Raw genomic sequence first — 14,623 nt, forward strand, 5'->3', positions numbered from 1 at the left:
TGTTAAATTTTTAATGATGTCATGTTGACATGAATGGTACACTGTGATACATTTTGGAACAGGTCCTGAGAAGAGAAAATGGATTAATTAATAAAAAGTATAGGATGCTATTTAAAAAAGATGTACTTGTGTTCGTATTTTCATAATGAACAAAGTTACAAGAAAGGCAATCGTGTTGGTTAATGTTCGCCCAGTAGCCACACAACATTTGCTTGGTACATTTCTTATTTTGCTTTTAGACAGAAATTTATTTGGGATGGTCAGTCCTATATCAGGAGGCAGAGCCCTGACAAATGCCAAATTTTGCTGTAATTATCATGCCGCGGGCCATTTTCCTCTTTAGTGCACATGGTGACACATCATCAACCAGTGCTGATGCAGCTGGTATGAGCTATGCAGTGTCAGATCAGTTACATAATGCTGCTGAGCTCTTGATACCATCAGCCCAAAGTGGATAAGTGTACACGTAGCTACCTGATCGACAAGTGATAGTTGTCTCATTAAGTGATTGTAAGGCAGGTTTTCTTTTGCAGGGAAATATGCTATCACCTTGAGGAGTAAAGTGCTGAACCACTTTGTTACTGAACATGGAAAGAGTAACAAAATAATTTAAATCAAAGAATTTTCTTCTATCTATACAACTTGATACTGAAGAAATCACTGCCTGGTCCTGTATCTAACGTTGCACATGGGCATCTCACCTTTTTCATATTTGTGGAAGGTATCATTTGCAGATGTCTTCCAGGATGGTGACTGTGTGGTAGGAAGGGACATACACATCACACACTTCAGGAAAGTGACAAGTGACTTCCATACTTCAAGACAGTAGCCTGTTGGCACTAAACCAGGATATTGTCCGGAGCTACACTCTAGAGATAAAAATGAGCTCTGTATATTTGCTTTAAACTCGCCAGTAGTTGTACGACATCATCTTCAAACTCGCTGTCTCCGTATGCTTACAGACTGAATTTGCCAGCCTTTGCTGCAATCCATTTAATTAAATACTTGTCACTTTGGTTCTTATCAGGTACAAATGGACTGTACCAACATAGAAAGGAGAGCAAGCACACAAGTTCACAAGTGTAACCTAGGACTTGCGATATTGCCACTACATACATAACTGAAGAGTATGGCCATTATTATATACCAATACAATGACCGATTGGTTGGCGGTGGTTCTGGCAGGAAGTAAATAATTTTGCAGTAAAGGAGACTTCTCATCGAACAGCAGAAGTGTTGAGTCTTCGATAAGCACAAACGAAAGAGAATGAAAACGTGCTAGCTTTTGGAAGAAACCCTACGACGAGCTAGAAAATATGCCACACACACACACACACACACACACACACACACACACACACACTATCACCTTTACCCCTACATTTTGTGTGCGTGCGTGCGTGCGTGTGCGCGTGTGCGCACCTGCTCTAGCTCAAGAATATCTTTCAGAAAGCTAACTTTTGTGTGCTTGTCCATGACTCAAGACACATATGTGTGCACACGCGTGCTCACACACACACACACACACACACACACACACACACACACACACACACTGGTGTGCAAAACTTAAGGACAAAAGTAATATTCTCATGTTGTGTCACTGCCAAGCAGCTCAGTGAAACTTGGACCATACATAAAAAGAACTGCTACAGTATAGTACAGAAGGTAACTGAAGGAAAAACACAGTGACACAAACAGAAATGACAGCTTATTCAAAGATAATAACTACACTGAAGTCACTGCGACTTATAATGGTCCCCTACAGATTACAAAAGGTGGAACTTGGTTCTTAATAGGCCCAAATATAAGATACAGTTGCAACACTGATCTAAGTTTCACTTTATGATCAGTATCACACTGATTGAAATAGCCTTGCTAGAAAATAAAATAAGTATTAGGAGTGCAGAGCAGAAACAGAAAGGAAAAAAGGAACTCCACACTCTGTGGATATCAAACCACACAAGTGTAGACCCTTGTAGAACTCTTAATCTTATAACTTATATCACAACATCTAATAACAACTACACTTGTCCACAATTTAACACAACCGTGCCCTACTTACACTTCCCTATAGTGCCGTATCATACACTTGTCTCCATTCCTGACATATTTTACACTGAAAGTGAAAAAGCGGATGGACATAAAACCAGGAAAAATGGAACCAAGGACCCCATAACAGGCTACAAAACACATGCTGCTACTTAGTTGCATTGCAGATGATCGTATCACCTTTGCCAGTACGGCTTCGAACCCAGAATGTAGTGGTGCATCGACATGAGTGGTCTCACGTATGTCACTGGGGTGTTATGTCCCACACTGGACTCCAAAATGTATTGATGTGATGGTGCAATGACTGCTACGGAGAGGTAGAGGAGCCGTTCTTCTAGTGGCTGGGATTGCAATGGCTCTCTCATCTGGGCATTGTGACTTTGTAGCATTGACAAGGGTTACAGGTGTCTGTCAGAGATAAAGGTGACTGCACTGAGACAGATGATGTATGTGCAGATAATTTATTTTTCCAGCAAGCTACAGCAGCTACAAGTGTGAACTCTCATATGATTGCATGACCAAGTGTTGACCCACATCATCCATGTTCCAAGGGCATGGTCAGGCATTGACCTCGGGGCCCACAGTGGCAAGAAGCAGAGTCAGGAGGACAGTGGTAGCTGTTGCCTCAGTAATGCAATGGCCTTGTATGAGTGATATACTTAGGTAGTACTTTGTCAGATTCGTCAGCTTTATGTTGTTATTACACTACTGGCTGGGCTGCTGTGTCCCATCTAGCTGAGGTGACTGATGGGTGCTGTCAGGTGCCCCATGGCTCAGTGACTGGGAGGACATCAGTTCAATCCTCGCCCATTCTGGTGTTGGCAACAAGCAGGAAGAACTTTGGCTGACTCTCGGCGAAGTCACATAGCATTATACCAATTTGAAGCCCAGCTGTAGTGATCTGCCAGCCTGGCTAAGTGGCCAGGTTTTATACAAGACAAGCCAGGTCTTGTGGCAGTTGAGATCACATAAGCAGTCCACCAAGTGCCATCAAAATGTCATGAAGAGCCAGTCATTACCCCAGCAGAACTGCTGGCATGGTGTAAGTGCTAAATTTGTAGGAGTAGGAAAATGTTCAATGGGCTCTGGCTCATGCCCTTATTGCTACAGCCAGAAGGATTTGAAGCCTCTCTAAAATTAATGTAAAAAAAGTGGTGCCTTGATTTGAAATGTATGCAACCCTTAATGTTAGACTCATATTCACTCTCTTTCTGATCTCTAGTGCACATAGTGACCCTGATTGTTCCAGTTATGAGTAGTAAACTGCAGACAATCAGGAGGTCAAAGATGGAAGTCCAAAGTAAAGAAAGAAATCTGCAAAAGCGTGTATAAAATGAGGGAAAAGAAATGAATGGCCCTGTATTTGGACAGAATGACAGATCACCTGACAAACAAAATGTGTGATTTTAGCTGTTACCTTTCTTTTGAAAAAGCACATTTTGTCAGCAATTTGTTGGATATGATGCAAGTGTAACAATGGGGTTTGGAATTCCTCAAAAGGATGAAAATACAGAAGATATGGAAGCAAGTTTGTGGATGATGAGATCTGATCCCTCAGGTTTTCTTTGTGTGATTGATTAATTGTGTTCTGACACATATTTAACTGAGACTTTTAAGGTGTTCTAGTAGATCACACTGTTGTAAGCAAAGACCAGTAGGGTAGCTGAATAACTTTCATTATTTTGATATGTATTCTACCATGTTTTTCATACAAATGAACTCACTGCTGGCCTTTGCATAAGTATCAAAACTGCCAGTTGATTTTACACGACAAACAAGAACATGGCAGGGCTGTACTGACAGTATCTACTTTGTATGTGTTATCAACATGTGAACTGCAACTCTGTTGGTTGATATGATCACTGGATCTTGTGGAACCTTAGTCAAAACTGAAGAGGGTCTTTTGTTTAGGTACTAGTTCCACATTTGTTTATGTAATAAACACAAGGACTCTGAGGGCATGAGGTAAAATTTAATCTCCCATTGTAATGGATGTATCAAGGATGTATTGCATCCATGGTATGATTTTCAGTGGTACATATTCAGTGATTTTTTGAATATAAAAATGTGTGAAGCAGTTGCTAATACTCATCTCCCTGTTTCTCACATTTTCAACATTAAGTGTATACTTCTTTTGTTTTACTTCTGCATTGTAATTTCTTTTCAGTGTCCTTACAAAGCTAGTCGAAAAGAACATTTGGATCGACATACTAGTAATGTCCATGGCTGCCATCGTCCTTTCCTGTGTCATCATTGTGGTAAAGCATTTAAAAGGCCGGATGCATTGAAGCAACATTCAGCGGTGCATCTGAATCATCCTCCTTTCACATGTCCTACATGTGATAAAGGATGTCGATCTCGAGCACATCTCAAACAACATTTGGTATGTGAATCTCTTACTTTTTCTGCTAATGCAACTTAAAAAAATACTTCACGACTACATAGTAGTTCATTTCAAGTCTGCAAGGAGGAGGATTTAACTTACCCGCCCCACTGTATTAGTCGACAAAGCAAACCATAGACCTGTTGGTAACATGAACTAACTTGGTTACCAGGTACAGTCAACTTTCACTTCAGTGTTGCGCACAATATTACCCCGCTGTTCCATTGCTGATATGTATAAATTTGTTATTAAGCTTTAATTTCTGTGAGATTATGAACAATACAAAGAAATACCAACTTTACAAAAACTTCATGGTTTTTGTCATACAGAACTTGACTTCTATATGAGTAAGGGAACAGATAAAACTGTTCTATCTGTAGAGTTTGCTTTTAAAAGTGCCAGAATGAAAGAGACACCATGTGCAAATGAGACAGCATAGTTTAAAATATTAGATTTTCTGAAGGAAAAAGACAAGCAGCATCAGAAGTAAAGCAGCCGCTAGAAATGCTTTCTCAAAGCTTTGCCACGAAGTACAGCTATCAGCTACCTGAACTGCCCACCCATAAGCATTCCCTGTCAAAAACCTCTCACAAATGACATTTCCTCTTTGCCATTCCACATTTCAGGCAAATCATTAAATTTCCTAATGAAATCCAGTGGATGCACTTTCCCATATGGTTCAAAATTATTAAATTTCTTACAACTAACAAATGAAGGACTGTTTGGGACACTACGTACTCTATGCTTTAGATTTTGTACCTTTTCCATCTTTTTCTCCATTTCAGCCAATTTTGAATGTACATTTTTATTTACTTTTACCATTTTTTCCTCTACCAATACTGCTCACTTGGTTTCTACCTCCGTTTCTAAATCATTTTTAACCTGATCGATTTGGTTCTCAAGTTTAACCCTGTTTTCGGCATAAAAGTTCCTGGCAGCTTTGACTTCGTCTTTACACTGTTATTCACTTGTCTCCTGCTGCTGCTGTTGCTGCAGTTGTCATCTCCATTCATTGTCTGCACTGCTGCGTTAAAATTCTCCCGGTGAGATGTCTTGTTTATCTCGGTCGGATATGTCCACGAAAGATATGTCCACCTGCTTGCTGATTGGCTGCTCCTGTACTGTGTGGCTGCTTCCATAGAACCCGCTCACTGATTGGCTGCTGTCCTACTGTAGCCTTGAAACCCATGTGCTGATTGGCTGTTACATCTCCTTCATTAAAATCACTGTACTGTAAACCGCTCTTGGTTTCACTGTCAATAAATGATGTAGCCGACAGGTGCACAGTTGCATTTCACAGTTCTTTACTTTCACTGTTCATGACACCCCCATTATACACAGTTAATATAGCCAGTCCAGTACTGGTTAACTTTGATAAGACTCATTAATAGTTTGCAGGCATATGTCATCATACAGCTACAATAGTTTACTGTTGTATATGTATGAGCAGTAAAAACCTAACCACACAGTTCTTGCAGAATAATATGGTACGTATTGAACAGACACTGTCATTGTTTTAACACACGGCCTATTTGTCTTACACTTATTTCACAGTTAAGTTGATGCATTGTTGTTGACCTAATCAGCACAGGTTTCTCGTCTGAAAATCGGCTGTGGACTGACTGTCTTGGGATAAAAAATTGGGCCTTTATATGTCATCACAATAATAGGTACTAAAACTATACATTGTTTGATGTTTAATTTACAGAAATTACAAGTAAAATGTAACTCATTAAATTAAATGAATACATCGAAGAATTGGTTCTTTTTAACACGAAGGTTAAGCCGAATTATTTGTTTAAACATATATAATCGTACAAACAATACTTGGGACAAAACTTGTAATTACTTTGGAATTAATTAAGAGCTGACTTTGCTAACATGTTTTCGAATAGAGCCAAATAAATACTATAAGAATCCTAGTGATTCTTTTTCCTAATGTTCATAATTATTACAGAATTTATATTTGCTTGTAAGTCAACAATAGAATTTAAGTCATGGAACAATTACTGATTTCATCCTTTAATAAAAGATATTAACTAGGAATAGTCAAAATAAATCGGGAAATTAATTACATACACACAACTAAGCACAAAATTAGATCTGGTGCTATATTTTTTAAAACTGAGGGCCAACCTTTCCCTTTTATGAAAATGCAGATTATACTCACGTATGTTAGTGATAATTAGTCAAAAATGAAAAAATGAATTTAAGGAGGCAGATGGCAAAACAAGAGAGGAAGTATAAAGATCCCAGCTAGCTTCGTCACAGAATCAGTAAATGGATTTAAGCCCTCTGTCCAGACACTGTGTGACCATAATGGCATTGAAACAGAGAATTATGCAGAAAAGACTGAAATACTAAACATATTTTTCCAAAACTGTTTCACAGAGGAAGATTTCTCTGTAGTACCTCCTCTAAATAATCGGACTAATGAAAAATGATAGATATTGAAGTAAGTGACGATGGGATAGAAAAGCTTTTGAAGTCACTCACCAGAGGAAAGATCTCTGGATTTGTACTAATATGATTCTACATAGAATATGCGAAAGAATGGTCCTCTTCTAGCACCAGTGTACTGTAGGCCTCTGGAGGACACATCGTTTCCCGTGACTGGAAAAAAAATACAGGTCATTCTCATTTTCAGGAAGGGTCGTCAAACAGACACACGAGACTATAGACCTATATCTTTGGCATCGGCATATTGTAGCATTTTGGAACACGTTTTATGCTCACTTATTACAATATTTCTGGAACTGAAAATCTCCTCTGTAGGAATCAACATGGGTTCTGATCGTTTGGAATCCAGCTTACGCTGTTCATCAAAAAGATCCAGAAAGCAGTAGATACAGTTATACAGGAGATGGTTTGTTCCTTGATTTCTAGAAGGCTTTCGATGCAGTGCTGCATTGCCACCTCATAAACAAAATTTGAGCATGGAGAGAAGTCTTCAGACATAAAAGTAACTTGAGTGTATCCCAAGGGAGTCTGCTTTTTATGGATGAGACTGTTGTATACAGAGAAATCACAACACTAGAAAATTGTAGCAAAATGCGAGAAGGCCTGCAGAGAATTGCTCGGCACAGGGAGTGACAATTGGCCCTCAATATAAACAAATGTAATGTATTGCATATACATAGACAGAAAGGCCCATTATTGTATGATTATTCAATTGCAGAACAACCACCAGAAGTACTTACTTTTTTAAAATATGTGGGAGTATATGTACAGAGTGACCACATAAAACTAGTCACAGGTAAGCCAGATTCCAGACTGAGATTCTTTGGAAGAATCCCCAGGAAATGTAGTCCATCAGCAAAGGAGGTAGCTTACAGAACCCTCATTTGATCAATACTTAAATATTGCTCATCAGTCTGGGATCCGTACCAGATAGGATTGATAGAGCAAATAGAAAAGATCCAAAGAAAAGCAGAGAGTTTCATTACAGGTTCATTTAGTAAGCACGAAAGCATGACAGAGATGCTCAGTGAACTCCAGTGGCAGATGCTGCAAGAGAAGTGTTCTGCATCACAAATTGGTTTAATGTTAAAGCTCGTAGAGTGTACATTCCTAGAAATATGAACCAATGTACTGTTTCCTCCTGTGTGTATCTTGTGAAAAGACCATGAAGATAAAACTAGATATTTGAGCCCACACAGAGGCATACCAGCAAATGTTTTTCCTGCAAACCATTCATAACTGGAACAGGAAAAGAGGGAAGTGACAGTGTGCACAAAGTACCCTCTGCCACACACTGCAAGGTGGCTTTCTGAGTATAATGTGATGTCAACACATTGATTTCCTTGTTTTCAATATTTCCAGTGATACTGAGTGGAACAAATGCTGAACTAGCTGATGATCGTATGTATCACATTTTTATTAAAATGTTTTTATTCAGTAATAATATTCCTTATGATTATTGTCAATTATCATCGTACTGACAAATAACTTTTACCTTTTCATACCTTTTCAGTCTGTGCACTCAGCTCGAAGACTGTTTCTGTGTGAGCTCTGTGGAGCTTCGTTCAAGACTCGTGCTGTTCAGCGAAAACATATTCTCACGATTCATCATCATCCAAAAGCTTATTCATGCATGAATTGTTCCCGAAGGTTCAACACAAAGTATGCATTAAGACGCCACATGAAACAACATTTGTAAGTACCGTTTGATTAGATTTTTAGATTAGATTTACTTTCATTCCAATTGATCCATAGTGAGGAGGTCCTCCAGGATGTAGAACATGTCGGAAAAACAATAATACATGACAGATATTTATAACTGAAACAAATAAGTTAATGTACCCAAGTGGAATGATCGTCTTTTTTTTAATTAACACTATATAAAAGAATCATTTTACAAAAACTAACGCACTGAATTTAAAATAAATTTTTCTTTATTTATAAGGTAATAATGCGTGCGCGCGCGCGCGCACACACACACACACACACACACACACACACACACACACTTATTTACAATGAACATGAACACATTACTGCACTTAAATTGTGCAGAAGTTATATTGTACGAAGGGTTTATTTCAATAGTGGTATAAGCCCATTTTTGTTCATTTTGAGATACTGAGTCCTAAAGTAAAATGAGCACTGAAAAATCTGCAGTCGAGATACCAGAAATATTCAAGCATATGGCTTCTTGCTTGAGATGAACCTTTCTTTCTTTTTGTTTGGATCATTAATTTCAGAAGCATTATAGGAAGAAAGGCAGATGTAATGGACTTGTACCACTATTGAAATAAGCCCTACACACACACACACAAATCAGTTGGTTCTACTGAGAAATTCATCAATGGAGTAGAAGGAGTTGGCCACCAATAAATCCTTAAGGCTTCTCTTAAACTGAATTTCATTGGTTGTTAAGCTGTTTATGGCTGCTGGCAAGTTATTGAAAATGTGTGTTCCTGAATAATGCACACCTTTTTGTACAAGAGTAAGTGACTTGTGAAGATTACTTATTTTTAGTGTTGATTCCATGAATTGTGCTGTTGGTGTGAAAAAGTGATCTATTTTTAATGACAAATTTCATTAAGGAATAAATATACTGGGAAACAGTAGTTAGTATCCCTAGTTCCCTAAACAGGCTTCTGCAGTACGCTCTTGAGTTGACACCACATATAATTCTTAGTGCACGTTTTTGTGCCTGGAAAACTTTAGGTTGGTTTGATGAATTACCCCAAAAAATAATCCCATATGACATTATGGAATAAAAGTAAGCATAGTATGCCAGCTCTTTCATTTTTATATCCCCTATGTCTGGCACAATTCGCATTGCAAATAGAGATTTGGTAAGACGTTTCAGCAGTTCTGTGGTGTGCTCCTCCCAGCTGAATTTATTATCAAGCTGTAATCCCAAGAATTTAGCACTGTCCACTTCTTTTCTCTGGTTGTCATCGTATGTTAGGCATATACTCATGGGACACCCCTTACAAGTTCTGAACTGCATGTAGTGTGTTTTTTCAAAGTTTAGTGACAAAGTACTGGCTAGGAACCAGTGATTAATGTCCACAAATATTTTATTAGCTGATCTTTCTAAGACTACACTTGATTTTCTATTTATTGCAATGTTTGTATCATCAGCAAACAAAACGAACTTGGCATCTGGTAATGTTACTGATGAAAGGTCATTGACATACACACGAAAAAGTAAGGGCCCTAAAATGGAACCTTGTGGGATTTAGTTCCCAGTTGGATGATGCCTGATAGCTTAATACATGTCTCTTTCCTAATTACACCCTTTGTTTCCTGCCAGAGATATAAGATTTGAACCATTTTGTAGCATTTCCTGTCACACCATAATATTCTAATTTACTTAAAAGGATATTGTGATTTACACAGTCAAATGCCTTTGACAGATCACAAAAGATACCAGTTGCCTGCAATTTTTGTCTTATGAATTAAGCACATTTTCACTGTAAGTGTGGATAGCCCTTCTCAATATCAGAACCCTTTAGAAATCCGAACTGCGACTTTCACAGTATGTTATTTGAGATAAGATGGCTATAAAGCCAACTGTACATTACTTTTTCTAAAATTTTTGAGAATGCTGGCAAGAGTGAAATTGGATGGAAATTTTATGCTATTTCTTTATCTCCCTTCTTAAACAGTGGCTTAACTTCAGCGTACTTCAACCATTCAGGAAATATTCCATTGATATAAATTTTGTAATATTACATATCACAGTTTTAAATATAGTCTTTAGTTGTTTGTTCAAGATTGCTTAATGGAACACTTTTGGTTGAAACTTCTAGTTCCCAACAAGTAATGAGCCTCCGGAGAGCCCAATGTCTTAGGGAATATGCCATTGAAAGAGAGCTACACAACACATTGTGTCACGTAGAAATCTTGTAGATATTACCAAAGGAGATTTGAAAGATGAATGAGCTCCAGAGGGTATTGTTGATATGCAATATATTATGAAAAGGTTGAATGGGAATCTTGTAAAATCTGAATCCTTTATCCTTACCTTCAATAGCACGAAATTCTTGGAGCATATCAAGGTAGGTTTTCTCTTGCTTAAAAATGTCGCCCTATGTCCCCAGCCAAATGTGCTGTTTTCAATGCCAGCACTTTGGGTACACCACTTTAGGGTGTAAAGGAGAAGCCACTTGTGGCAAATGGGTTAAGGACACCCATGAATGTCTCATTTGTTCATCTCCTTTAAAGTGTGTCTATTGTTCTGCAGATCACCCTGTTGTCTAGAGTAGAGACTGTGGTGTCTGCCGTGAAGACAGTAAGATAATGGAGCTTAAACAATGAAGTGCATCCCATATAGTGCGGCCAAAAAGATCTGTGAGGCTTGCAGCCTCCCACTTTCACTACATCTTTTGCACCCGCTTTTAAAAAGCCTATTGCAACAGCCAGTGCCTCTACACAAAAGGAGGTTGCTAGTGTCAGCACTACCATCTGCCTTTGTCAGTGCGCATGTAAAGTTGGTGTCTTTCAGAGTCCATAGGCATGCCCCCTCCCCTCGAGAACCTCACAAAAAAAGCATAATAGCCAACGTTGCAGAGTTCCTGGCACCTTCAAAGATAGAGTCTGTCTGGTAAACAGTCCAGCACTGCCACTACCACCATTGTGGTAGGTCCTAGAAAACCTCCCAGACAAAAGTAAAAAAAGAAGAAAAAATAGCAAACAGGAAGCTTTCTCTGCAGGTGAAAACAATTTCTACTGCTTTCAAAGTCAATGGAATGTTGAGTCTGTCCAGAGCAATCATCTTGCCCAAGACTGAAACTGCACCCATCGCTGGCACCCCACCCCAGTGGATCACCTCCATGATAGTGGCTCCTATACTACATTGGAAGTGAATGGGTTCAGGACTCATGTGGAGGAACTGAAACTCCTAGCACAGCCACACCCCTTGTTGTTGTGTTTACAGGAAACACATTTTAAAGTTATTGATGCCCCTGTGCTGCGGGGCTATACTCTTCACCACAAGGATGACCTGACTGCCAAAGGAGCCATTGGAGGGACTGTTGTGATTGTCAATGACGTGCACGACTCCTCTGTTCTCTCCGTGGTTACTGACCTACAAGCAGCAGTCTTTGAAGTTCACACGGATGAGAAGATCACTTCGTGAAATCTTCTCGGGTGATCAGCCGAGTAAAGGCGTCGTCTTCTCGCAACGTTTCGAAGGGTTTCGTACCCATCATCTTCGCTTGAAGATGATGGGTACGAAACCCTTCGAAACGTTGCGAGAAGACGATGCCTTTACTCGGCTGATCACCCGAGAAGATTTCACGAATGGAATACGCCGAGAAAGTCTCAAATCACATTTGAGAAGATCACTGTCTGCTCAATGTATTTATCCCAAAAAATACTTTAGACTCTGTGGCTCTCACAGGCCTTATAGAGCAACTCCCCCTCATTTCTCATACTGGCAGACTTCAGTGCTCACAATGCATTATAGGGCTCAAATCCTATTTGCTCTAGGAGTCAATTTTTGGAGTCTCATGATGTCTCAGGAGCGGTGCACCCTCATCACAAGCAATCCCACTCATTTCTCAGCTGCTGCCAGATCGCCCTCAACTATCGACCTCTCTTTCTTCTCTCCAGCCCTCACAGACTATGCTCAGTGGAAAGCAACTGTTGGCTTTCATTCCAGTGACCACTGTTGATGTGGATACACCTACCAGCTGGAGCATTACTAGAAGGGAAGCTGCTAAAGTGGAGGATCAGTACAGCTAACTGGATGCATTCAGGCAGCTTGCTGTATTTGAACACTGAGGCAGCTTCCAGGAGAGGGTGGGTCACATCACTTGAGTGATCCACCATGCCACATACTTGTCTTCTGGCTGGTTTGATTCCTCTCTTGTGTCAACCTGTTCATCTCAGAGAAGCACTTGCAACCTATGTCCTCAGTTATCTCCTGGCTGTATTCCAGTCTCTGTCTTCATCTACAGTTTTTACCCTCTGCAGCTCCCTCTACCACCATGGAAGTTATTCCATGATGTCTTAACAGATGTTCTATCATCAGGTTCCTTCTAATTGTCAGTGTTTTCTATTTATTCTTTTCTAATTCTGTGGAGAACCTCCTCATTCCTTACCTTATCAGTCCACCTAATTTTCAACATTCTTCTGTAGCATGCTTCGATTCTCTTCTGTTACAATTTTTCCCACAGTCCATGATTCACTACCATACAATGCTGCACTCCAAATGTACATTCTCAGAAATTTCCTCCTCAAATTAAGACCTATGTTTTATACTAGTAGACTTCTCTTGGCCAGGAATGCCCTGTTTGCCTGTGCTAGTCTGCTTTTTATGTCCTCTTTCCCTTTCCGTCATGGGTTATTTTGCTGCCTAGATAGCAAAATTCCTTACCTTCATCTACTTCATGCTCACCAGAGATGACTTATCCACATCAAAAATTTCAGGACACCTTAGGAGACCCCTGTACCATAGTGACTGATAAGTGCCAATCAGCAATCCGGGTCAGGCATGCAGCACTGTTATGGGTTACATGCTGCCCAACAGCAGACAGCCTCACAACCTTTCAAGTCACAAGAGCCAGGCTCAACAGGTAATTAAAGAGAGCAACAAAGGGTTATGGTAATCGTTCCTGGACACTATCAGCTGTTCCACATGTTATAAAAAGTGTGGAGAGCCATCAGAAGGATTTCCAGCAAATGCAGTCATTTACCAAAAGCAGCATTGCTAAAACATGGGTGTCTTCAAACAACACGCGGAGACATCACTCAGGTGATGGCAGGCCATTTTCTGACTACTGCAAATGCCAACCATAGAGGGGTGCCAGGTGGACTTCAGATCCAAAAATCATGAGTCTTATAAGTGTCCTTTCTCTCTGTGGGAACTGGATTTAGCTCTGTATGAGGCTCATGATATTGCACCCAGTCATGACCAAGCCCAGCACAGCATGCTTCGACATTTGCGAGCAGCATCAAAGCAAATCCTCCTCGAAAGTTTTAGTTTAATATGGCAGGCAGGCCACTTTTGCAACCCGTGGAGAGAGGCAATTTTGCTACCTCTCCTCAAACCAGGTAAGAGCCAAACATGTCCTAGTAGTTACCAGAGCATCTCCTTAATGAAAGGACGACCCTGGAGCAAATGGTTAACCATCTGCTAGTCTGGATTTTAGAGACTATGCAACTCCTTTACTGCACTCAGTGTGGATCAGGAGATTTCAATCCACTGTCAACAACTTGACCCTACTTAGCATTTACATAACCGTCACTGTATCAGTATATTCTTTGACACCAGTAAGGTGTACTACATTACTTGGAGACACACTATTGTATAGCATCTCCACCATTGGGGTTTGAATGGCCACCTATCCATCTTTATATAGTTTTTCCTGCCTCGGTGCTTGTTTAGGTTCTGAGTTATTAATGTGCTGTTGGATCATCTGAAGCAGGAGAATGGTGTTCCTCAGGACAGTGTTTTTAAAGTTACCCTCTTTGACATAGCTGTGAACAGTATCACATCTGTTCTAACAATACTCCTTACGTGTTGATGATTTTGCAATTTTCTGTTTCTCCTCCAGTGTTGCAACAGTGACTCATCAATTGTGACTTACAGTGCAGAGGTTAGAGCAGTGGGCTACAAAGATGGGTTTTTAGTTTTCTGCAGATAGTGTGTGTGTGTTCATTTTAATCATTCGTGTCGTATTTTAATTTACCTAACTTGCATGTATGGAACGCCATTCTGTATTTTAA

General features: G+C 39.8%; 1 protein-coding gene across 1 annotated transcript in view; it reads left to right on the plus strand.

Moving 5' to 3' along the window:
- Positions 1–14,623, plus strand: part of LOC126414371 (zinc finger protein 64-like) — a 111,711-nt gene that overhangs the window by 71,913 nt on the left and 25,175 nt on the right. The window contains exons 8-9 of the mRNA XM_050083340.1: positions 4,220–4,435; positions 8,409–8,590. Of these exons, the coding sequence (XP_049939297.1) occupies positions 4,220–4,435; positions 8,409–8,590 (398 nt within the window). The remainder of the gene's footprint in view (positions 1–4,219; positions 4,436–8,408; positions 8,591–14,623) is intronic.

The sequence above is a fragment of the Schistocerca serialis genome, chromosome 1 (assembly GCF_023864345.2).
Source record: "Schistocerca serialis cubense isolate TAMUIC-IGC-003099 chromosome 1, iqSchSeri2.2, whole genome shotgun sequence".
NCBI lineage: Eukaryota > Metazoa > Arthropoda > Insecta > Orthoptera > Acrididae > Schistocerca > Schistocerca serialis.